General features: G+C 41.5%; 1 protein-coding gene across 1 annotated transcript in view; it reads right to left on the bottom strand.

Moving 5' to 3' along the window:
• Positions 1-5887: 5887 nt before the first annotated feature.
• NAA30 (N-alpha-acetyltransferase 30, NatC catalytic subunit) overlaps positions 5888-27131 on the bottom strand; it is a 41769-nt gene continuing 20525 nt past the window's right edge. The window contains exons 2-4 of the mRNA XM_077464439.1: positions 24586-24709; positions 11264-11319; positions 5888-7878 (exon numbers count right to left, since the gene is read on the bottom strand). Of these exons, the coding sequence (XP_077320565.1) occupies positions 7741-7878; positions 11264-11319; positions 24586-24709 (318 nt within the window). The 3' untranslated portion in view covers positions 5888-7740. The remainder of the gene's footprint in view (positions 7879-11263; positions 11320-24585; positions 24710-27131) is intronic.

The raw sequence follows: 27131 nt of genomic DNA, 5'->3' as shown, positions 1-27131 counted from the left end.
ACCTCCATAGGATAAAGTGTTGAAAACTTTTTTTTGGGGGGGGGAATTATCTGGGTGATCCCACTCAGAGTACATAAGCTTTTCCATCAATAAATGTACATGAAAGGCATGCAAAGCCTGAGGAAGTTTTGATGAACCCAAACAAGAAGTGGGTTTTCCAACTGACTCAGTTAAGGGTAGCTTAAATGTGGAGCGGACCATTTCAGTAAGAGAATGCACCAACAATGAGGCACATCAACACCATGCTAAGCCCCACTCGCTCCTTTCTCCGATTTCCCACCATACCTCCCCCACTTTAAAAAAAAATAAAAAAGGTTTTCCAGCACGAGCGGGCTCCGATCCAACCGGATCACATGTGGAGGGGGCTGGAAGAGGAGAGCTTGGAGGGAGAACCGCCCTAATGGTGGTGGGAGTGGCTCGGCCTACCGCCAACTGGCCCATGCTCCCGTTTCATGGAGAGAAGAGGTACATCTGTCTAGGTGGGGGACATTTGAAAGAAAAACAAACAAAAAAAATCCTTCTCATGTCTTACCTGGGGCTTGGGCTGGAGGAAGCATGCATGGACACAGAGCAAGACTGACAAGCATGGAACAGGTATGTGCTTTTGCCAGCCCCCAGTGGGGACTTTAGGTATGCCAACATTTATTTAAAGGAGAAAACCCACAAGAATGAGAAAAATTCCTTAGGAATCTCCCTTATCTAGCTGCAGGGGTTGGTGGTAAAAGCAGACAGACCCAATCTTCATACCACGCGACGGGCTCCGTTTTAAAAACCTTCAGGGACCAAGGCCCCTTTTTCTAGTGGGTTCCACACACCTGGAACTGTAAAGCACGCCACCAGGAAATATTGCTGAAAAAAACCAAAGCACTGAATCAGTGTCAAGCTCTCTAAAAAGAGTAGTTACAGTCAAAGCTCGTTTGTTTCACCACGAGGGCCGGGTACCAATTCGGCCTAAAAAGAATGGATCCAGTTGCATGGTTTGTCCCAGCAAAGCTTTCTCCAGCAGAGCTCAGCACACTCGTACTTGTGACCAACACCTAAGACACTGGTGAAAAAACAGAGGTACTCCCGGTAAGAGGAGGAGTTATATGGGGAGTTAACGTTCCTGTCTAGACTGTGCCAGTGTCCATCACCTGAAGGTGCAATATAACCATACAGTAATTACTGTGGCTCTGTGGCCCATGATGTACGATAAAGAAAATAGAAGATTTTTTTTATTATTAATTTACAAAAAGATAACAAGGCACTTAATTAACCACTAGAGATCTGCGCTATAGCCAAATGACGGCTACAGTGCGGACCGCCTTTGCCGGGACTACGTCCATTGACGTCGTCCCGTGCACGAGCGGCCTGCGCGCCCCCTGAGGGGCGCGCACGGCGTGCTCTGTGATCGGCAAGTCTGAGACACGCCTGATCATGGATCCGAGCAAGGGGTCGATCCCGACCCCTTACCACATGATCAGTTGTCAGCCAATGACAACTAATCATGTGATACAACGGAGCCAGTAATCGGCTATTATTCCTGTCAGCGCGAGGAGGGGGGAGGAAGAGAAAAAAAAAAAAAAAAAAAAAAAGAGCCGATCACCGGCGGCTGTGATCGGGACATCACTCCTGATCACGGCCAGCTTACCAGTGCCCACCTCAGGAATAAATAAGTGCCCCCCATAAGTGCCCACAGTGCCACCCACAATCTGCCTCAACAACGGTGCTGCACCCCAGTGCCACATATCCGTGCCCATCAGTGTTATCTACCAGTGCCACCTATCAGTGCACCTTAGTTCCACCCATCCGTGCAACCCTATCAGTGCCACCTCATCAGCGCACTTCAATGAAGGAGGAAAAATAACCTGTTTGCAAAATTTTATAACAAACTATTAAGCATGTTTTATTTTTTGCATTTTTTTTGGTTTGTTTAGCAAAAAATAAAACTCCCAGCTGTAATGAAATACCACCAAAAGAAAGCTCTATTTGTGGGGAAAAAAAAATTATAAAAATTTCATTTGGGTACAGTGTTGTATGGCCTCGCAATTGTCATTCAAGGTGCATCAGCGCTGAAAGCTGAAAATTGGTCTGGGCAGGAGGGGGTTTAAGTGCCCAGTAAGCAAGTAGTTAAAGCTCAAAGGATTAAAAACAACAAGGAATATAGCTTATGCCAGACACACAAATCCACCTCAAAACCCCCTTGACAAACAATACCATAAAAATGATAAACAGCATTATAGAGACAATTACAAATCCAGATAAAGACTGGTGGGTACTGCGTTTCGCTTTTATAGCCTCATCAGGAGCATCATTGCATCACAGCATATGGAGCATGGCAGTTTCTTTTGACTGGGAAACACCCAGAGTGTGTGTTATGAGGCTTCACAGTTGTGAATTTATGTACGATAGAGCTGAGGACACACTTTATTTGGGCACCGCTGCATACCAGGGCAGGTAGTTAGTCAATGCGTTGCCCTATCCTCTCAACGTTAACATTGAGGATTACCTGGTGTCATTTGCCTGGTTCCAATTGAGCCCCCTATTCAATCCTTTGTGCTCATTAGGAGGAGAGTTTTTCTACACAAATACGGGTGAAGACATAATTCTCCTGATATGGCTATAACAGTGCAACACAGAGATACCACAGTTGCCTCAACCCACCAGTCTTTAAAAAAAATAACTGAAAAATTGGAAAAAACTAACATAAATCGGCACAAAGGATTGAATGCGGACTTAAGTAGAACCAGGCAAACGACAGCAGGTAATCCTCATAGATTTACATACATAGAAGAGGATAGGGCACCGCACCAGATAATTACCCATCCTAGTATGCAGCAGGACTCAAAATACAAAGATGTGTGTCTTCAGTCCTATCATACATAAAGTCATAACACACTCCGGGTGTTTCCCCGTCAAAAGAAACTGCCATGCTCCATATGCAAAGACACAGCAATTCTTCTGATGTTAAAAGAAATATGCGGCGCTACCACACTTAACTGTAAACTACCGTTATTAATAAGTAAAATAAAAAATGGGTGAAAATATTAGTATGTGCAAAAAAACAAACAAATGTGCAAATACGCCAAACAATATCAGAAAATAGCACACATGAAAAATATATATATATGCAAAAGGTGCAAATGCAATATAAAATGTACACATTAACTAAAGTGCAAAAAGTCCATATAACACACCAATAGTCAGTGCAGTACAAACTCCAATCAGCGTTCATAAAAAAAAAATGCAATAAATGTAAAATAAATGCAGTGCTGACTGTCCATAAAACACAGATTATCAGTGCAGACTCCAAAAAACTCCATATGTAAAATCCATGCAGTGAAATGAAAGCTATTACAGCTCTAGATAATGGGACAGTCCACCGTCAATTCAGTGCTCTTATTGTGCACCACCCATTTCCCCCAGCCTCTCACCTCCAATACAGGCCATCAATGGCCAAAACAAGCGTGGTATAGGTAATGGTGACTGACTCTTCTCTCTCCCCTCGTTGTAAAAATCGTCAGTGTAGATAATTCACCAACCATATGCAAGAGAGACAAAGAGGGGGGGGGGGGAACTCCCATGTGTAGTATAAACAATATCCAGACTTACAATTAAATAGAAACACTTGCAAATAAGATAAACAAGGGAACTTCCGGTCGCAGCCGAGACCGGAAGTGACAATCGTGACACCTGGCTCCTCCCTCAGGCAGAGACCGGAAGTTCCATTGTTTCTACTTAATTGTAAGTCTGGATATGGTTTAAATAAATACTTTGTTTATACTACACATGGGAGTTCCCCCCTTTGTCTCTTCGAGAGAGAGAGAGAGATCGAGAGAGAGAGAGAGAGAGAGATCGAGAGAGAGAGAGAGAGAGATCGAGAGAGAGAGAGAGAGAGATCGAGAGAGAGAGAGAGAGAGATCGAGAGAGAGAGAGAGAGAGAGATCGAGAGAGAGAGAGAGAGAGAGATCGAGAGAGAGAGAGAGAGATCGAGAGATCGAGATCGAGAGAGAGAGAGAGAGAGAGAGAGATCGAGAGAGAGAGAGAGAGAGAGAGAGAGATCGAGAGAGAGAGAGAGAGATCGAGAGAGAGAGAGAGAGAGAGATCGAGAGAGAGAGAGAGAGAGATCGAGATCGAGAGAGAGAGAGAGAGATCGAGATCGAGAGATCGAGAGAGAGATCGAGATCGAGAGATCGAGAGAGAGATCGAGATCGAGAGAGAGATCGAGAGAGAGATCGAGAGAGAGATCGAGAGAGAGATCGAGAGAGAGATCGAGAGAGAGAGAGAGAGAGAGAATTATATACCACGCTTGTTTTGGCCATTGATGGTCTGTATTGGCGGCGAGAGGCTGGGGGAAATAGGTGGTGCACAATAAGAGCACTGAATTGACGGACTGTTACATTATCCAGAGCTGTCATAGCTTTCATTTCACTGCATGGATTTTACATATGATCACACTTTCTGTCCTGCACTGATCATCTGTGCGTTTTATGGACAGTCAGCACTGCATTTATTTTACATTTATTGCATTTTTTTTTATGAACGCTGATTGGAGTTTGTACTGCACTGACTATTGGTGTGTTATATGGACTTTTTGCACTTTAATGTGTACATTTATTATTATTGATTGCACCTTTTGCATATATTGCAGTTATATTTGTTATTTTTCATGTGTGCTATTTTCTGATATTGTTTGGCGTATTTGCACATTTTTTTTTTTGCACATACTAATATTTTCACCCATCTTTTATTTTACTTATTTATTAATGGTAGTTTACAGTTAAGTGTGGTAGCGCCGCATATTTCTTTTAACATTTCCGTATTTGATTTATTAGGGTTATTAGTTAGGTGGTGCCTACATTCTTCTGATGAAAGTTGAACAGGGAAACACTTAGAAATACTGCAGTTGCCTCAACGTACCAGTCTTTATATGGGATTTGTAATCTTCTCTATGATGCTATATATCATTTTTTGGTATAGTTATGTCAAGGGGGTTTTGAGGAGGATGTGCATCTAGTATAAGCTATATTTCTTAATGTTTTTAACTCTTTGGTCTTTAAAGTGGTTGTAAAACGCACTCTGAAGGTTCAGCTTACAGTGCACAAGTGACACCAACGCAGCTCCAGCCACTCAGCGCCGGAACCCGCGAACCCAGAAAAACACTGGGGAAAGTTGTCAGCCATCTCAGCGGTGAGCAGGAGCCACTGAAAGGGCTTTGTGCTAAAGGTATTTCATAATATGCTAGTATGCAATGCATACTAGCACATTACGCCGTTGTCTGACAGGGTTTTTTTTTGTTTTTAATTCAGTGGTTTACAAACCAATTTAATAAAATGACTTAATCTTTTGTAAACTAAGACTTTTTATAATTTTTCTTGTCCAATTCCTGAGATATTAAGCACCGTAAAGCCCCATCCTTCTTTGTTGGTATTACTGTATATTCTTTAGAGGTGGGGCTCTATTCATCTCCCAATGCCCATTTAATTTCTATTCCGCTTTAAAGAATGTATAACACCCATAACTGCATTAAACTGTTGCCAGTTCGGTTTTAAAAACAGGCACACAAAGGATTTTTTGTTTAAATTATAAACAGCATCTCAGAGACAGTCGTTCTTTGACAAAAAAAAAAAAAAAAAAAAAACACACTACCACACCTCTTTAAAATCCCAGGACATTACAGCACTAGTAAAAAAATAAAAAGAAATAATGCAAACTTCTAAAGCAAACATCCCAATTGATTGTACTCTGTCAGCAAGGTGTGAAATGATTGTATTCCATGATTTATTCAAGACACTAACATACAGTACAAACTTCGTTGTAGACAAGTCAACCAAAGCTGGACACACAACAAGCCAAAAAAATAAAATAAAATAAAAATAGAAGAAAAAAAAAAAAAAAAAAAATAACGTCCAAAAAAAAAAAAATACTTTATTTTTCTTTCAAAACGTTAAAAGCCAAATACACCCTGGAACCCCCAGACTGTAGCACACCATAGAAAAAAAGCCCCAGAGGTTTGAGAAAGAAAATGCCAATTTACTCATGTGCATAATTTTGTGGGCTGATATAAAAGGAGTTATTTCTCATAACCAAATAAGCCCCTATTAAAACAGAAGATGATGTTTACTTGCCAGTTATTGTAATGAGGAAAAAAGAATGGGAATAATTCTATGAAGATTTAAGTCGCACACAAACAAATATTACAAACTTGTATTGGGAAAATGTTCACATTTCATATAATTAAAAAAAAAAAATATATAGAAAATTGAAATACAGCAGTAAGGCCAATGTAACAATTATCTAAAGACTGGAAGGATTTCAATAAAGTTATTTTTTACCACAGGAGGATCTATATGTACAAATACTACAAAACTGACTTAAAAAAAAATAAAAAAAAAAAGGGGGGAAAAAATTGGTCAAAGCATAGGATTTGTGCGATTAGGCGATCTTAACCCACCATTCTCCAACCTATGTGACATACTAGTTGTGGTCAAACCTCCTGCCCTGTATACAGTAATTCAGCCCAGCAAAAGATGCTTTTAAGCCCAAATAAAATAAAAAAAAATAAAAAAGAAAAGAAAAAAGCTTTAACAGATTCCCATTAAGAGAGGATTAAACATTTTTTTCCCCCCACAAAAATTGTTCATGCACAGTATGACGAGAAACCCTTTACCAGTAAAGATTTCCCACCTTCCCAAAATTAAATGTGTTTAGCTGCATTATAATCTTTAATTTATTTCCTAGATCAAGTATCTTAGAGGCTTTAAATTATTTTGGAACAGGATATAAAAAAAAAAAAAAAAAAGGACACGAGAATTATTTAAAAGTAAGAGAAATATAGTAGAGCTTTCGTTTTAAATAAAATCATACCAATTTACAATATTTTCTTTAAAATCCCTCACTCCTAAAGAAAAGTGCATTTGGAACCAGCATAGATTTAATAAGGTTTCCTTTTTAGCAGCTAATGATCAGATTACCAAAATAGCTTACACTTTCTCAATGCAATAAAGAAAAAAAAATAGAAGAAAAAAAAAAATTTAAGTGAAAAGGACAAGGAAAAAAAAAAAAAATTCAAAATATAATTTGAAATAATTTACTTCTAGAATTTTAAATAAAAAGCAAAATATGGATTTCCTTTGTGGACGCAAAGAAAGATTACATCATGGTAAGCATGCATTTTACCGGAGGGGGAAGGAAACACCTTTTTGCTCATTTTACTTTTTTTTTTTTCTTACAGGCACTGTCAGAATTAACACCCCTTATTTTAAACACATTTAGAAAATTTTCTTCTCCAATTATTTGAGGTACCAAGATTTAAAGAATGGAAAAAATTCAAAAAATATAAAACTAAAAATGTTCTTTTCCAACATTTTTCTCAGAAAACTATGGCAAGGTTTGTATGCAACATTAGCAATTATATATTATCACTTACAATGGCTGCTGTAATTTTTTTTCCCCCTCCCCCACAAGACTTTAAGATTACAGTTCTCACATAGGTTCTCTGATAAAATGTTCATTTTGTTTTAATATAACACAGTCAGTAGATTTGCAAATGAATGAATATGTCTTGGCTAGCAACTGGCACCAAATTAAAGTTCTTCTTGATGTTTAATCGAAAAGGTTCGGCTTGAATTCAGGACACGCGCCATGCCTTAGTGCAACAAATATGTGCGACACGCAAAACAGGTTATTGACAGGACAGCTGCATGGAAGTAAGGTCCTGAATGAGTGACGGCTGGGGATTTGTTCCTCGATGCTTCTGTCTTAACGTAGCCACAGTTTAAGACGCAGTGCATCAACTCCATTTAAATAGTATCTGAATAGGCGTTTATCCCGCACAAAACCAAGATTTTCATAAAGTTTCAAAGCAGACTTGTTTGTTATTTCTGTTTCCAGGACAACCTGTTTTAAAATAAGAAAGCAGGCAATCAGAATACACTTGAAAGAGCAAAAAAATAAAAAGAATTCAGCCAACGTTTAAGATATTGCCCACTAAAACAATTCCGACTTTACCCTGTGCTGAGAACCTGCAAGATGTAGCTCTAAAGCCTATAAGGGCTCAGTTCATCTAACCTGCCATTATACTTACATTTTTCCTGCAGTCTTCTGGCCAGACCACTGAGGTTATGAGACCACCTGCTTCTCTGCTTGCAGTGGGTGGCCCTTCCTTCTGCACAGTGCCATGCTGTCCAAAAGCACTAAGAGTCCATTCACACTGGGGCAACATGACTTCCAGCGAGACTTTGGGAGGCAACTTGGACACGACTTGAGTATAAATCATAGCGAGACTTGAGGCAACTTGAAGTTGCTTCTAGGACAGGGGACTTTACCAGTGGCCAATCACATAATAATCAGCTCTGTGGGAGGGAGGGGTTTGCCTAGAAAACTATTTTTACTTCCTGGAAAGTTGCTTCAGTTAAAGAGGAAGTAAACCCTGATGAGTTTACTTCCTCTTTCATTCCCTGCAAAGGCAAAGCATAATGGACTACTATGCATTGCATAGTAGTCCATTATGTGTCACTTACCTGACACAGGAGCCAGCGAAGTTGCCGCTGTCCCCTGTAGTCCACCGCATCTATCTTCTTGGTGGGTCTTGCAGCTCCGCCGCTGTCATTCGGCGAAGCCGCGAGGACGTCACTCCCGCGCATGAGAGCCGACAAGCGCGGCAGCTACGTCGTTGAGAATGCCGCGCTCAGTGTGCCTGCGCGCCATAGACAGCGGTGCCTGTTTTTGGGCAAAATATCTCCTAAACCATATAGGTTTAGGAGATATTTCCTGGACCTACAGGTAAGCCTTAATCTAGGCTTACCTGTAAGTCAAAGTGGTTTGTAAGGGTTTACAACCACTTTAAGACAGGGACTCAAGACTTGGAGGCAACTTCTATTGAAATCAATGGGTATAAGTTGCCTAGAAGTCGGATTGAAGTCGTACAGGAACCTTTTCTGAAGACAGGGCGACTTCAGTAGTGTACATTAAGTCGGCTCTCATTCACTTACATTGATTTCATCATGTTGCGCGACTTGAGGCAACTTGGGACGACTTCAAGTCAGATCCAAAGTTGCTCCTGTGTGAATGGACTCTTAACCCATGCTGTAGTGATGAAATGCTTTGGCTCTCAGAAGATAGACTGGATGAGGCTTGGCGGTTTTTATTTATTAGCTGGTGTCAGAATCTATGTAAAGGCCTGTGCCCACAGACATTTACATTAAAAAGGTTTTGCATTCCTATGGGAAGTCTTTGAGGTTGCAAAACCTCAAGGTAGGTAAAAAAAAAAAAAAAAAAAAAAAAAAAAGAGGAGGTCAATTGTAGTTTAAATGCACTTGTCAGTGAATTTCAAATCTCAGAAGCATTTCAAAACTAGTACCATGGACACAGCCAATTGCCTGTCAACAAAAGACCCCAAGGAAGGCAGACCAATTGGCTGCCAATACCCGATCAGTGCATCATCCTCACAAAGTTTCCCTCATTTCCTCCCTCAGCCCATGCTGCCCACCATCACCAGACAAATGCTACAGTTTACATGTCTAAAGTAAAGCAGCAATGCTAATTTCAGTTTATTCTGGAGAGAAAAAAAAAAAAACCCCACACAACCCTGGCAGGGCACAGTTAAGAGTGCTGATGCACTGGATAGAGTTGGAAACAGCCTGCAGCCAAGACAGACTGCCCCTTATTTAACTACTTGAAGACCATTTTTTTTTTCTGCAACGTTGTTTGCAGTGCTAGTACAGTATTTTTTAGCAGAGACCCTAGGGAATAAAATGGCGATTGGTGCAATTTTTATTTTATGTCACACGGTATTTGTGCAGAGAAATTATCTGCTTTTTTCTACTATAAAGGGCTAATTTTAGTGTTTAACCCCATTATGTTACTAAACGTCTTAGACCTGGTTCACATCTATGTGTTTATTGGCGCTTTTTGCAGAAATACACTATAGTTGGTTTCCTATGGGACACGGTCACATCTGAAAGGGTCAGGGACTTTTAACGCAAAATGGTGCTTTAGTGGTTCAATATACTTGGGAGGAGCTGCAGAAAAGCATGTAATGCATTTTTGCAGCAATTTGTGTTTTTCAATCTGCCCAAAAAAATAAAAAAAAAAGCAAATTGCAGTAAAATCACGTGCACAAAAAAATAAAAAACGTACAGCAAAAAGCACTGCAGAAACAGATCAAAAGCAAACTGCATAGGTGTACACCGAGCCTTATGCTGGCCACAGATGAATTTTCAGATGAAAATATTCAAACAAAAAATCTTTGTACATTTGCTGGATGAAAGAATTTTGTTTGAAATTTTCACTTGTTTTTAAAATTAACGTAATTTGAGCGAAAAACCATACACACTGTCTGAAAACTCCTTTGACTAAGAAGTTTTCTATTTCCAAATATTCCAGTCACTGTGGTTGAAAATGAACGTCAATTTGACCCACTTTTTTTTAAAGTTATTAACTGATTAATCGAAACAATGGGCTAAATAATCGTTAGCTGCAGCCCTACTTTTTTTAAATTTTATATATATATATATATATATATATATATATATATATATATATATATATATATATATATATATATATCTTTAGTGGGTTCCAAGTAATTTTGTAGCAAAAAATACTGATTTTAACTTTGTAAGAAACAAGTGTCAGAAAAAAGTTTAGACTTTAGGTTAAACTTGCATTTACACACAGAATTGTATCCCTTGGATCTAAGAGTTACAATGTTTCTAGTCATCTACTAGCATTGACAAGGTTACAAATTTGGCAGACTGCCAGTTGTTTTCTTTTGACAGCTGAGTGAGCAGAGAAGTCTCTACAAAGTCACGATTTTTTAATGATTAACTGTGCAGCTCTAACATACCTACACACACCACAGTCTTGAATTGGTTTATATATCTACCTGAACAACAAGATCATAGATCACCGGCGTTCGGCACTTTTTTTGCTTTGGTGAAAGACGGAAAGGATTGAGGACAGATTTCCCAGTCACTTTTCTGCAGCCTTAGCTGCAAGTGACTGAGGATTTGGATTTTACCACTACCACCCATATCCTGGTCCTGTCCACAGTAGTGTCCTCTACGAGCTGCCAGAGTTAACTTTCCAAAAAACCAAGCTGGTGACTTGCTGCTAAGACTGCCCCTTGTCAATGGGTTGCCGACCCCTGAGTAAAAGGTATCACCTAAAGCTGATGACAGATCAGAAGAGCCCCTCCACTGATCTAACCACTCAATTCACAAATATTTAGTAACAATAACATGGTCAATATAAAACCAAACTAGTCAGAGATGGGCCTTACCTCATCGCAATCCCCTTCAACCATGGCATAAATAGCTTTCTTAACCAAATTTGTACCTGAAACAATAAAAGGAAATATGTAGTTAATCTTCACTACGAAATCAAAAAATTTATATATATATATATATATATATATACACACATACATATACACAATATATATATATATATATATATATATATATATATATATATATATATATATATATATATATATATATATATATATATATATATATATATATATATATATATATATATATACACATACATACACACACACACACATATATATATATATACATATACACATATACACCCTACAGAAAATACACACACGCATATATATTCTGGCTAAAATGAGAATACATTTTTTGCTTAGGAGATAGATCATGATTCTCACAGAGTAACATCTTTCACATTAAAAAAAGAATTGGGCTTTCATTGAAGTTGACCTTTCTCCCAAAAAATTGCATTTGAAAGTGTATGTGTATGATGGAAAAAAAAATATAATTATATATATATATATATATATATATTTTTTTTTTTCCATCATACATACACACACACATATATGCGGTATGGCATGGAGACGATCAGCCTGTGGCACTGCTGAGGTGTTATGGAAGCCCATGTTGCTTTGATAGCGGCCTTCAGCTCATCTGCATCATTGGGTCTGGCATCTCATCTTCCTCTTGACAATACCCCACAGATGCTCTATGAGATTTAGGTCAGGCAAGTTTGCTGGCCAATCAAGCACAGCGATACCATGATCATTAAACCAGGTATTGGTACTTTTGGCAGTGTGGGCAGGTGCCAAGTCCTACTGGAAAATGAAAACAGCATCTCCATAAAGCTGGTCAGCAGAGGGAAGCATGAAGTGCTCTAGACATTCCTGCTAGAGGGCTGCGCTGACTTTGTACTTGATTAAACACATTGGACCAACATCAGATGACATGGCTGCCCAAATCATGACTGACTGTGGAAAATGTTGCATTTCATTTGGAAAGCAAGGTCCCAGAGTCTGGAGGAAGAGTGGAGAGGCACAGAATCCAAGCTGTACGAGGTCCAATGTGCTGGATTGGCCAGCAAACAAGCCTGATCTAAAACTCAAACTGTGGGGTATTGTCAAGAGGAAGATTAGACATCAGGCCCAATAATGCAGACAAGATAAAGGCCGCTATCAAAGTAACCTGGGCTTCCATAACATCTCACCAGTGCCACAGGCTGATCGCCTGCATGCCATGCTGCATTGATGCAGTAATTCATGCAAAAGGAGCCCAAACCAAGTATTGGTATAGCGCATACTATACATGGACATACCTTTTCAATAAGCCAACATTTCGGTTTTATATTAAATTAATTTTTTTTCCCCATTAGTCATGTGCAATATTCTAATTTTCTGAGATACTGAATTTTGGGTTTTCACTAGCTGTAAGCCATAATTATCAAAATTCAAAGAAATGCTTGAAATGTATAACTGTGTGTAATGAATCTATATAAAAAGAGAGGAGTTTCACTTGTTGAATTGAATTACTGATGTAAATTAACTTTGAGGATATTCAAATTTTATGAGATGCACCTATACAGTCTATACAGCGCTCACAGCGGGTGCAATTGTTAGTGAAGGTAAACATTTGTTTGTTTTAGCTTGGTTCAAACTATTTTTAAGTGACATAAACCTGGACTTAGGCTTTAAAACTGACTGCCCGAGTTTTACATCATATTGCACCAGACTTAGCTTGCATAGCCTAAAACGGAGTAGGAAGGGTTAAAACCTGTCAGTTTGTTTTTTGTGTGTTCAGACGGGGGACATTTTATTTATTTTTTCCTTGTGTCAGATGAAGCAAGGAAATTCTAACACAATGAGAGGAATTCCAATCTTGGGAAGTGATCAGAATCGGTGTCCCTAATGGAAAATTTCCCAGCACTTTGTCTGATAATCAAAGTCAGGACAAAAACAGGATTTTTATAAAAAGCTTTCCTGTAAAATAATTTTCTTGGAGTACATCATAGGACACAGAAGATGGCGCTGTTCAAATAAAAATGATAAAATTGTATATAAAAAAAAAATAAAAAAAAGAAGAGGATCATTTGGAAGTACTGGGGAGATATATTAAAATTTTAATGCACATTCATATGCCAGTGTCACAGCCATTGTAGATGCACATTGTCACTTTATAGCCCAAGGTGCTAGCACTTGCATTTTATATATTTCCCCAGTACTTCCAAATATTTATACATTTTTTACAATTTATCATTTTTATTTGAACAGCGCCATCTTCCCTGTTTAGAGTTTTAATAGTTTCTGGACTCCACTTAAGTGGTGTTCTTTTATTAGAGAGGCTGCAGTTCAGCTTTTTTCATAAGCGCTGATATGCGCTTTCTAATATAGAATACAGAGCTTTACTTGGTGGGTTACAGCTATCTTCAGGTGTTGACACTGGTACACCCAATACAGGAAGTTAACTCCCCTAAATAAACCCTCCTCCTCCCAGGAGTACCTCAGTTTTTGTAGCCAAGCAATATACTTTCACCCCATAAAACAGAGGGGCAGGAGCACTTTCTCCAATGATGTACTCCAAGAAAAGGATTTTACAGGCAATCTTATAAAAATCGAATTTTCTTTATCATACATCATTGGATACAGAGCATCAAGTATTTACTTAATGGGATGTCCCATAGCAATGCTACTTAAGGGGAGGGAGACAACCTGTAGGGCACCCCCAGACCTTGAGAACTTATAGTGCTGCCTGCAGCACACTGCGCCCAGAGGCGATATCCTCATTCCTTCTTACATCCACTTGATAACATTTTGTGAATGTATGGACTGAATACCAAGTTGTGGCCTTGCAGATCTGAGCAAAGGAGGCCTGGTGACACACTGCCCAAGAAGCACTAACCGGTCTGGTAGAGTGCACCTTAACTTGAAAAGGTGGAATCTTAGCCTTTAACCACTTGAGGACCGCCGTATTGCCATTGTACGTCAGCACAATGGCACAGGCAGGCATAATCACGTACATCTACGTGATTGCCTTCCAGCGGGTGGGGGGTCCGATCGGACCCCCTCCCGCTGGTTACGGCGGTCCGATTCGGTCCAGGAGCGCTCCGTGATGAGGGGATGGCCGTTGGTTTTCGGCCACCCCCTCTGGATCGCTCCTGGCCAATGAGAAGCTTCCTCCCCTGTGTATTGTTTACACAGGAAGGAGGAAGTGATGTCATTCTCCTCGGGGCGGTCTTTTTGACCGGACTACGAGGAGAACAGTAAAAGTAAGTGTGCACCAACACTACACTGACATGTAGGTACACACAGGCACACAAACCCCCCCCGATCCCCCCCCCGATCGCCCCCCCCTCCCCCCCCAGTCACAGTGTCACTGATTGCATTGATCATTTCTTTACTGATCAATGCATTCAGTGTCAGTTGTGACAGTAAAAACTGTCAGGACAGTTAGTGTTAGGTCCAGGGTAGCCCCCTATCACCCCCCAATAAAGATTTAACCCCCTGATTGCCCCTAGAGTTAACCCTTTCACCCCCTTTTGCCAGTGTCACTAAGCGATCATTTTTCTGATCGCTGCATGTGTCGCTAGTGTCGCTAGGTAGCTAGTTATTTTTTTAGGTTCACCGCCAGGTTTTTATAGCGCTAGGTACCCCGATATACTACCCAATAATGGTTTTAACCCCCTGATTTCCGCTAGTTAACCCTTTCACCCCCTTTTGCCAGTGTCACTAAGCGATAATTTTTCTGAACGCTGCATCAGTGTCGCTAGGTAGCTAGTTATTTTTTTAGGTTCACCGCCAGGTTTTTATAGCGCTAGGTACCCCGATATACAACCCAATAATGGTTTTAACCCCCTGATTGCTGCTAGTTAACCCTTTCACCCCCTTTCACCAGCGATCACAGTATAAGTGTCACTGGTGACGCTGGTTAGCCAGTTAGTTATTTAGGTTCCCCGTCAGGTTTTTATATAGCGCCAGGGACCCCCATATACTACCTAATAAAAATTTGAACCACCTGATTGCCCCTAGTTAACCCTTTCACCACTGATCACCGTATAAGTGTTACGGGTGACTCTGGTTAGTTTGTTTTTTATAGCATTTTATATTCAAATCCGGAAGGCAGTGCTTGGTTTTCGGGGTCCCGTACGTGGCTAGGCTCCCAAAAAGTCCCCCACATGTGGTATCCCCGTACTCGGGAGAAGCAGCAGAATTTATTTTGGGGTGTAATTTGACTTCTGCCCATAGCATGTGTGAGCAATATATCATTTAGTGACAACTTTGTGCAAAAAAAAAAAAAAGTTTGTAATATTCCCGCAACTTTTGGCAAAATATAAAATATTCCATGGACTCAACATGCCTCTCAGTAAATAGCTTGGGGTGTCTACTTTCCAAAATGGGGTCATTTGGGGGGGTTTTGTGCTATTTTGGCATTTTATGGCCTTCGAAACTGTGATAGGTAGTGAGGAGTTAAATCAAAAATTTGCACCCTTAGAAATCCTGAAGGTGGTGATTGGTTTTCGGGGTGCCGTGCGCGACTAGACTCCCAAAAAGTCCCACACATGTGGTATCCCCGTACTCGGGAGAAGCAGCAGAATGTATTTTGGGGTGCAATTCCACATATAACCATGGCATGTGTGAGCAATATATCATTTAGTGACAACTTTTTGTAAAAAAAATTTTTTTTTTTTTTTTTGTCATTATTCAATCCCTTAGGACAAAAAAAATAAATATTCAATGGGCTCAACATACCCATCAGCAATTTCCTTGGGGTGTCTACTTTCCAAAATGGGGTCATTTGGGGGGGATTTGTACTGCCCTGCCATTTTAGCACCTCAAGAAATGAGATCAGCAGTCATAAATTAAAAGCTGTGTAAATTCCAGAAAATGTACTCTAGTTTGTAGACGCTATAACTTTTGCGCAAACCAAAAAATTCGCTTATTGACATTTTTTTTACTAAAGACATGTGGCTGAATAAATTTTGCCCTCAATGTATGACTAAAATTTAGTTTATTCGATTTTTCTTATAACAAAAAGAAGAAAATATCTTTTTTTTTCAAAATTTTCGCTCTTTTTCCATTTATATCGCAAAAAAAAAAAAAAAAAAAAAAAAATCGCAGAGGCAATCAAATACCATCAAAAGAAAGCTCTATTTGTGGGAAGAAAAGGACGCAAATTTCGTTTGGGTGCAATATTGCATGACCGCGCAATTACCAGTTAAAGCAGCGCAGTGCGAAATTGCAAAAAGACCTCTGGTCCTTAAGGTATTTATTGGTCCGAGGCTGAAGTGGTTAAATCATAGGTTTGAATTATAACTTGCCGAATCCACTTAGCAACAGTGTATTTCGATGCTGCCTGTCCTTTCTTAGGACCCTCTGGCAGAATAAATAAGACATCAGTCTTACAAATCTGAGCAGTTTTCTTTAACCACTTAGCAACCGGCCCATAGCAGCATGACAGCTACAGGGCGGTTGCTTAACACTGGGAGGGCATACAGCGACGTCCTCCCAGAATACCGCTCTCTGGGGCGTGCACCTGAGAACATCACGGATCACTGTAACCGGCCTATAATGGAGCGATCACATGAAAACAAACCGGCGTGATTTCCGGTTCCTCCCTCCCCTCTCTATTCAATGTGAACGCAGAGGGGAGAGATTGGTGGCAGCAGCGCTGTGGGCTGGATATGTAGTGCCCACAGCGCTGATATGTGAAATCCATCCTCAGCCATGCATACCCATCCATCCATCCTCTGCATACCACACAAACCCACCCCTCCATGCTCAGCATACTCATCCATCCTCAGACATTCCATAATTAGCCATACCCATCCATACTCATTCATGCATGCCACTACAGTGCCTCACGAAAGTGTAATAGGTAGTCAAATTAGAAAAACTGACGGCACTCCCTGCACGTTGGGCCCTCTGTATGTGACCACGCTGTGGAAAAGTCTCACATGTGGTATCGCCATACCCAGGAGGAGTAGGAGAATCTATTTTGGGGTGTAATTTTTGGAATGTGCATGCTATGTGTTACAAATATTGTGTAAATGGACATAAAAATAAAAAAAGAAGAAGGGCGTTCATTTTCTTTACACATTTTCCAAAAACCTGTAGAAAAAATACAAAAATAAAAAAAATAAAAAAAACACTCAATATGCCTGATAGATTACACATTGGGTTGTTTTCTTTCCAAAATTTGTGGGGCTTTTCCATTGTCCTGGTTCTCCAGGCTCTTCGCAAGTGTAACAGGTAGTCAAGAAATGATATCTGCAATTTATGCCCCAAGAACGCCTGATGGCGCTCCCTGCATGTGACCACGCTGTGTAAAAGTCTCACACATGTGGTATTGTTATACTCAGGAGGAATAGTAGAATGTATTTTGGGGTGTAATTTGTGCTATGCATCCGCTGTGTGTGAGAAATAACCTGCTAATATAACAATTTTGTGGGGAAAAAAGAAAAAAGAAAATCTTGATTTTGCAAAGAATTGTGGGAAAGAATTACACCTTCACTTCAACTCACCATGCCTCTTACTAAATACCTTGGAATGTCTACTTTACAAAAAAAAGGGTCATTTGGGGGTATTTGTACTTTCCTGGCTTGTTAGGGTCTCAAGAAATGAGATAGGCCGTCAGCACTTCAGGTGTGATCAATTTTTTAGAGATTGGCACCATAGCTTGTGGACTAACTTTGACAAAGACCAAATATACACTGATTTGGGTTATTTTTTTCCAAAGATATGTTGCAGTATACATTTTGGCCAAAATATATGAAGAAATAACTACTAAATTTGCAAAATTTTATAACAGAAAATACTTTTTTTTTTTAAAAGAAATTTCTGTCTTTTATAGCGCAAAAAAAAAAAAAACCCAGCAGTGATTAAATACCATCAAAAGAAAGCTCCATTTGTGTGAAAACAAGGACAACAATTTCATATAGGTACAGTGTTGCATGACTGAGTAATTGTTATTCAAAATGTGAGCACCGAAAGCTGAAAGTTAGTCTGGTTAGAAAGAGGGTTTAAGTGCCCAGTGGTTAAATAGATTTTCACTGCTCTCACTACATCAAGACAATGTAATGAGTTTTCTTACCTGGAACATGGTTTTGGGTAAAAACGATGGCAGGACAATATCTTCAGATGAAAGCCTGAAATTACTTTTGGCAAAAAGGCAGGATGAGGGCATAACACCACTCGGTCGTCATGAATAACCAAATATGTCTCTTTACAAAAAAGAGCAGCCAATTCTGAAACCCTCCTTGCTGAGGATATAGCAAACAAAAATATCAGCATCCTAGTCAGGACAAAGGGAATACGCTGTAATGGTTCAAACGGCTGTTTTTTCAACATTGACAAAACGAAATTCAAGCCCCAAGGGGTTAAAGACAATTTAACTGGCAGATTAATCTGCATCACCCCTTGCATAAAACCCCAAACTAAAGAAGGCGTAGCAAGCGGTCTTTGAAATAAAACCAATAAAACTAAGACTTGGCCCTTAATAGTACTTAGGGCCAACTTCATCTCTACGCCCAATTATATTATAGGCAGAATCCTTGCCTTTCTACATCTCCGAGGGTTCCAACCCTTTGATTCACACCAGGAAGCATATGTTTTCCAAACTCTATAATATATAGCTCTGGAAACTGGTTTCCTTGCATTGATTAAAGTTGATAACTGACCTGGAAAGTCCACATTTCTTCAGAATGTGGGTTTCAATAGTCAAGCCGTTAAACTTAGCATTCGTAAATTAGGATAGAATAACGGCCCCTGAAGGACACTCCACTGCCATCTTTACAATCTCTGCGTACCATGACCTTCTGAGCCATGCTGGCGCTACCAGAATTACTGACTTTCTTTCCAGCTTGATCCTGCAAAGAAGTCGAGGCAGCAACTGAATCGGGGGAAAAAGCATAGATGAGTGAAAACGAATCCCACGGGGTTACCAGTGCATCTGATCCGTCTGTGAGTGAATCCCTTGTTCTGGACTCAAATTTGACCAACTTCATACTGAATCTGGACGCTAGAAGATCTAGGTCCGGAGTCCCCCATCTTTGGCAAACAGCCCAAAAAAACCATCTGGGTAAAGAACCCATTCCCCCGGGAATAACCGTTGGCGACTTAGTCTGCCTGCCAATTTTCTACTCCCGGAATGATAACTAATTGGCAAGTCCAAAGCTTTGATCGTCTTGTTCCAAGGAGAGAGAATACGGTTTTGCAACAGTCTTGAATGAAACTAGGCATAGGGAACTGCTTCGAATGAAGCTACCATCTTTCCTAACATCATGCAAAGGCGAACTGAAGGATTTGCTTTTGATCTGGCCATCTGTACCAGCTCTCGTATGGAGCTGATCTTTGCTGAAGGCAAGAACATCCTTTTCTGGACTGTATCTAGGATCAGGCCTAAATAATCCAGCCTTCTTACTGGTTTTAAAGGAAGACTTCTCTAGGTTGAGGATCCAACCAAGACTTTCCAGGTAACTGGTTGTAATGCGCACACTTTGTTTTAAGCGAGTCACTGACTGGTCTATTAACAATAGATCTAGGTATGCCAACACTGTTATGCCCTGTGCCCTTAACCTGGCTAGAGGTTGGGCCAGTATTTTTGTGAATACCCGTGGTGCTGTGGCTAGCCCGAAGGCAAACAAAATGATGTTCTACTTCGAATTGCTGAAACCTTTAGTGAGCGGGAAATATAGGGACATGCAGATAAGCATCCCCGATGTCAATGGACGCCAGAAGTAGTGGTAGGATGGAGACCACTTACCTGATCTCCATGTAAAATGAGCGGATTTTCAGGAAAGATCCAGAATGGGTCTGACATCTCCATTCAGTTTTGGTACAGTAAACAGGTTTGAATAGAATCCCAAATCTTGTTCTTCTATGGGGATCTGTATGATTACTCCTTGAGGCAATAATCGGTCTAATGCTTTAAACGGGGATTGTCTTTTCACTGGATCCTTGGGAACGTTTGATCTCAGAAAACGAGATGGTGGAAACTCCTGAAAACTCTAGTTGTATCGTAGAGTCACTGTGGAGAGCGCCCATCTGTCCTGAGTTTCCCTTTGCCAACTTCTGCGAAATGCAGAAGTCTTCCCCCCCATCTTGTTGAGGGGGAGACACCTCTTCATGAAGAGGCCTTAGTATTCTGCATTGCGGCTCCAGGTCTTCCTTTGAGCCTGGGCCTGACAGTGCGATTTTTCTCTGGAATCTGAGGGTGGAAGCCGTCGCCACTGCCTAGAGGCGGATGCGCTTGGCGCAGGAGAGAAAGTCAGTTTAAATGAGGGACGTTTATACTTTCTTTTGACTGGCAAAAGAGTACTTTTTCCACTGGAAATTGTCTGGATGTATTTATCCAAATCGTTCCCCATGAAATGGGGAAACTAGACAGTAGGTTTTTGCAGGGTGCTTCGGCAGACCAACCCTTTAGCCAAAAGGGAACTACACAGGTGTACTAGCACAAGTGCAAGGTGAGACGCCTGGTGAATAGAATCCTTCATAGCATCTATGGCAAGTCTGCCAACTGATGGGCCTGTTGCGCAGGGAGCTTGTTAAGGGTGTCTGTGAACTGGTCTTTTAAGGACTGACAGATGTCTATAGCTGCAATTGCAGGCTGAGCAACAGTACCCGCTAAAGAATAAAAAAAAAAAAAAAAGGATTTTAACAGGAATTCCAACTTTTTATCTGTTGGATCCTTTAGCATTTGTGCAACGTCCACTGGACAAATCAAACTTATTCACACTGGAAATTGCAGCGTCTGCTGCTGGAACTTTCCATTGTTTGGTGGATTTTTCCTCCATGGGGATAGAGAACTGAGAATCTCTTTGGAGGAAGAAAATGTTTATCCGGATGATCCCATTCGGTATAAATAAGCTTCTCTAGTAATGTGTGGACTGAAAACGCATGCACTGGTTGTGAAGGTTTCAAGGAACCCAAAGAAGAAACCAGGATTTCAGGTGACCATTAGAGGGCAGCTTTAGGTAATGTAGCAAAGCCAAAAAGAGTCCTGGTTCCTAGGGTCCAGCCCTCAAAGAGGAGCATTACAGGCAAAACCTTGTTCTATGAGAGACCCGGGTACTATCCTGGAGCCGCAGTGGCGGGATGGATCTGGTTGTGGAGGCTTTTTAAATCCAGCATGGATCCCTCCTGGAGCTCCGCAGAGCACATCTTCACTCGTGCCAACACCTTTAGACACTGGTGAATAGAGGTCGACCGATATGGGTTTTTCTCTGGCCGATGCCGATATTTCGAAATCATGGTGGCCGATAGCCGATATATGATGCCGATTTTTTTGGGCCGATATGTTAGGCCGATTTTATTTTATTTATTTATTTTTTTCCTTTATTTTTATTTTTTTAATCCCCCCTTGATCTAACACACCTTTCCCACTGGGGCGTTTTTCAGGCGCTTTTGGGCTAAAAATAGCGCCTCTAAAGTGCCTGCAAAATGGCTCCCCTGCAGTCTGTGTGAAAGACAGAGTGCTTTCACACTGAGGCGATGCGCTGGCAGGATCTTAAAAAAAAGTCCTGCAAGCAGCACGTTTGGAGTGGTGTATACCGCTCCTCCACCACTCCTGCCCATTGATATGAATGGGCACCACTGCCGAAGCGCATGCAATGCGATTTGGCAGCAGTGCTTCATGGGCGCATTTAACCTCTTCCTTGGCCGCTAGCTGGGTTTTATGTGCCCCACTAGCAGCCAAATAGCACCGCTAAAATGATGGTAAAGAGCCGCTAAAACTTGCGTTTTACCATCAACGCCTGCCTGCTCCAGTGTGAAAGCGGCCTTCATAAGTGATACAGAAAATGTCTTACATTTAGTGCCCGTTCACACTACCGCGACTTGTCAGGCGACTTAGCCGCCTGACAAGTCGCGCTCCGTTCTGTACTATGGAATCGTTCTAATAGGAGCGACTCAAGTCGCTCCGACTTAGAAAAAGGTTCCTGTACTATTTTTGGAGAGACTTCAGGCGACTTGCATTGACTTCTATACAGAAGTCATTTTGCAAGTCGGCGCTGAAGTCGTGTGCAGGTCGCGTCTGTGAGTCGCGCTGCAAGTTGCGTCGCCCCTGTGTGAACGGGCACTTAAACATTTATTAAACAAAACAAACCTCCAATCAGTTTACTTGTATTTATGATTTAGATAAAAAAAAAAAAAAAAAAAAATAACCTATGTATTAAATAAAAACAGGTAGTCAAAACTTTTGGACGAAAAAAAAAAAATGGGCTAACTTTACTGTTTTTATTTTATTTTTAAATAGTGTATTTTTTTCCCCAAAAAATGCATTTGAAAGACCTCTGTGCAAATGCCGTGTGACATAAAATATTGCAACAACCGCTATTTTATTCCCTAGGATCTCTGCTAAAAAAATATATATAATTTTTGGGGGTCTAAGTGATTTTCTGGCAGAAAATACAGGATTTTTACTTGTAAGCAACAAGTGTCAGAAAAGATTTAGTCTTTAAATGGTTAAACTGAGAACTTCTACACAGAGATGACTTCATTCATTGAAGTGTAAACATTGTATCATTTAGTTCTTTTCTTGGCAGGCTGCCCAGAGGAGGAAAGTGTTGCTATGACGACTCAGGCAACTCACACTGACTTCTTACAGAAGTCATTTCAAAGTCCCGCTGTAGAATCGGCTTTTTATCAGAACAATCGGCCGATGCCGATTATTTAAAAAACGGCAAATATCGGCCGATATATCGGTCGACCTCTACTGGTGAAATGAAATTAGGTACTCCTGATAGGAGGAGGGGTTATATAGGGGAGTCAACTTCCTGTATTGGGTGTGCCAGTGTCAACACCTGAAGGTAGCTATAACCCATTAATACTTGAGGCTCTGTGTCCTATGAGGTATGATAAAGGATTTATTTTTTTTCCCAGCAGGGAAACAAACAGCAAATAAACACCTGAAAGCAGTTCTAACTGGCACCTGGCTCAATGGAGATGCAGGGAATGTTAGTGCAGTGTTGTCCCAGTCTGTCAGTTAATTTACATGTGGTTGGGTATTAAAAGTGAACACAGCTCCACCCCATTTACAAAGCTTAGTGAACATAAAACATTACAATATAAACATTCCATTTGCCTTTACTCCCTTAGGTTCACACTAGATTGCAGGAAAGGCACGTTTACTGCCCTGCGTTCAAAATGCACTGCCTTTGCGATACACTGCGAGTGCCAATATATTAACAGCACCTCAAATGCAGATCAGAAACGCAGCCTGTCTGCCAGCACAGGTTGCATCATACCACAGTATAATGCGCTTTTGTGCAGCATGTTTTTCAAAAGTAGGACGTGCACTACTTTGAGTTCCAGAACGATTTGCAGCCCATTCAAACGAATGAGCTGCAAATAACCGTTGCAGGAGAACATGCATAAAATCGCACAGAAGGTGAGCCACGTTTCCGCCCAATTCTGCTGTGAATTAACCCTTAGTGTTGACAGTTTCTCGGTCTCAGGTAGAGCTCCTTTTAAAATAAACTCTGGGGTGAGCTCTAGGCTCATTTTGCTATACTTATAGCTATCTGCCCCCCCCCCCTCCAAAGACAGAGGAATGTGTTGCCATGTCCATGAAGCAAATGCTGTGGCCTCATAGTCCAACAAACCATTCAAACTGTGCACACTTGTCTGATGCATATGCACAGTAAAGGCTTATTCACACCACAACGTGTGTTAAACACAATATGTATGGTGGGCTGCAATTAACAGATGACATGCAAAACAGAACATGTGTGCTGAAGTGCACCGTCTGACTTTTGTGTGTTGAACATTTAAAATGCATTGGGGGGGCTTAATCCAAACATCTCAGAGCACAATATGCAAATGCACTGATAAATAGGTATGAGCTGCAGGAAGTCGGCACTGCGCTGATCACAGGCAGGGAGACATTTCCCAATCTCTACAGCCGTGCATCGGGACAATGTCTCACTGAATGTGATTAGCGCAGCGCCGACTTCGTGGCGGGCTCTGCACGTGTGCGAACACGCCGGAGCTCATCCCTACTGATAGTGACAACGGAGTTTGTATATACTACAGCTCATCACTGCTCCATCGCTACTCCTTCAGTTTCTGGGCATCCGATGTCTCCCACCCTGGACAGAAGCGTAATTTTAATCCCTTCACGCCGAATGCTGTTCATTGAGAGAGCTGCGCTGCAGGAGTGATGTCATCACGGCTCCGCTATTAAAACCGGCAGGAGCCTGTGAACCCCGGAAGGAAGACTGAGTGAAGATTAAATCCCCGTGGAGGGATCCAGTTTTTAGGAAAGTCTGTGCTAGCATTTGGTGAATACTAGCACATAAGATAATCCAATACAATTTACCTACCAATGCCTTTTCTTCTGTATTTTGAATCCACTGCTAACATGGCTATATAACCTCGGCGAAACATCTTTTTGTGCATATCCAGCTTGCAGACGATGGCACCTACACACTCATCTCCAACCATGGCCTGAAAAACAAACATTGCATACATTTAGGTTTCAGAGTTATGTAGGTAGAGTAGAGAAAAGAGTTATAAAAACCAAGCCTGTAGTATTAAAAAAATAAAATAAAATAAAAATTACCCAGAAAAACACTTATTGAAGCAATTACACATGCAGCCTTCGTCCATATGCGTTGCTTTTGAAAACTTTGATTTGCATCTATGTAAATAATTTCCTTTCCCTCAGGACTACATGCCCCATAAGTCAAGCCACCCCTTTCTATAAGTGTCCCTACAAGTTGCTTACAAATCAGACACAAAGGCTAGTGTGTCCAATATGCTCAAATGGTCGGTGCAAGCAGCGTAGCGGTGTCAGTCTGTAGTCCCAGTAGCACACACAATTGGCTTCAGTAAGACTCCATATGACCCAGCAAACCAAAAAGTCATGCTTACAAATGAAACATGAACCAGCAGGCGAGATAAGAAAGAGCACAAGCATATACTGTACAATACGAGTCCTACCCTAATGACCTGTACACACGATCGGACTTTCCGACAACAAAACCATTTATTTTTGTTCGAAGGGTGTTGGCTCCAACTTGTCTTGCATATACACGGTCACACAAATGTGATTACATTTCTTGTGACAGCAATAAAAGTTAACATACCTTGTGACAGCAATAGGTGGTGACAGGTACTCTTTATAGAGGGATCAGGGGTCTAAAAGATCCCAAATCCCTCCTTTACACTTCAAAGTATTCAGATCACCGAAAATGGTGTATCTGAATACTGTATATTTTTTTAAATCCGGCGACATTGGCAGCCAAGTAAACAGGAAGTGACATTGGGACGTCTCTTCCGCGTTTACATCCAGGAGATGGAACAAAGCAGTTTCCGGCTTCGTTCCAGTCTGTCACTAGCCGCCGGAAACGGCGGATGTTCAATTGGGCTTTCTAGTGGAACGGGAGGCCTGGGAAGAGTGGCGGGGGGCGTTCCCGCCTTCTCCGGTATAACTGCCGAGCGGCTTTTAGCCGCATTGGTTATACCTGGAAAGTCGGTCACCCGCTCTAAACAGTTGCAGGCATCATCCCGGTATAACCCCCAAAAGCCGAGTACGCACATTTTAAAAGTGTCATTTGCGTATAGAAAAACCTGTGTGAAGCATCCCCACCTAATACTTACCCGAGTCCCATCTTGATTCAGCGATGTGCACAAGAACAGCAGTTCCCCCTGGTCTCTTCCTCCTCATGGTCTGGGACAGCAGCAGGAGCCACTGGCTCCCACTACTGTCAATCACAGCCAGTGACCCAATGAGGAGAGAATGGGGCGGGGCTGAGCAGCGCTCCGTGTATGAATGGCTACAGAACAGCGGCTCGGGAGTGAGCCTGCTCGGGTACCACCATGGTAAGCTGCTTGCTATGAGGGTGCTCATCAGGAAAGGGGCCAGGAGCACCGGTGGGGGACCCAAGAAGCAGATTGGTGCTGCTCTGTGCAAAACCATTAGGACATAGCAGGTAAGAATGACAGGTTTGTTTTTATATATAGGGGGCTTTCACACTACAGCGGTGCGCTGGCAGGACGTCAGAAAAAAGTCCTGCCAGCAGCTTCTTTGGAGCGGTGAAGGAGCGGTGTGTTTACCGCTCCTCCACCGCTGCTGCCCATTGAAATCAATGGGGCAGGGCTGTAATGCCGCCGGCAAAACGCCGCTATTGCAGCGTATTGCCGGCGGTTTTAACCCTTTCGCGGCTGCTAGCGGGGGGTAAAAGCGCCCCGCTAGCGGCCGAAATGCGCAAAAATAAAACGCCGTTAAAAATAGCAGCGTTTTACCGCCGACGCAAGGTGGGGTGTGGTGTGAAAGGGGTCTTAGAGCTGCACAATTAATCGTCAAGAATCGTTATCGCAATCTTGACTAGAGTGTTTCACAATTCTTTCTATGCAAAGAATTCTCTCTGCTCTTCTGAAGCCACAGCCCTCAAAAGAAAAAGGAAGAGAAAAACTGGGCAGTCTGCCAAGAATCAAAACATTCTTTATCAGTTGAACTGAAGTATAAACATTGTAACAATTTGTCAATGGAATAGGCTGTGTGTGTAACTGAAAAATGTTCAGCCACTTAAAGAGGAAGTAAACCCTAATGGGTTTACTTCCTCTTTTTTTCCCTGCAAAGGTAAAGCATAATGGACTACTATGCATCGCATAGTAGCTCATTATGTGTCACTTACCTGACACAGGAGCCAGCGAAGTCGCCGCTGATCCCTGTAGTCCGCCGCATCCATGTTGCTGGTGGCGTCTCGCAGCTCCGACGAATCACAGCGGCGAAGCCGCGATGACGTCACTCCCGCGCATGCGCACGGGAGTCGCGTCTCGCAGCTCCGCCGCTGCCATTCGGCGAAGCCGCGATGACGTCACTCCCGCGCATGCGCACGGGAGTCGACAAATTAGGCAAATCCAT

Source organism: Lithobates pipiens, unplaced genomic scaffold, assembly GCF_037356315.1.
Source record: "Lithobates pipiens isolate NorthernLeopardFrog02 unplaced genomic scaffold, aLitPip1_a1.2 Scaffold_30, whole genome shotgun sequence".
NCBI classification, from domain to species: Eukaryota; Metazoa; Chordata; class Amphibia; order Anura; family Ranidae; genus Lithobates; species Lithobates pipiens.
This window is presented reverse-complemented; position numbering and strand designations above follow the sequence as displayed.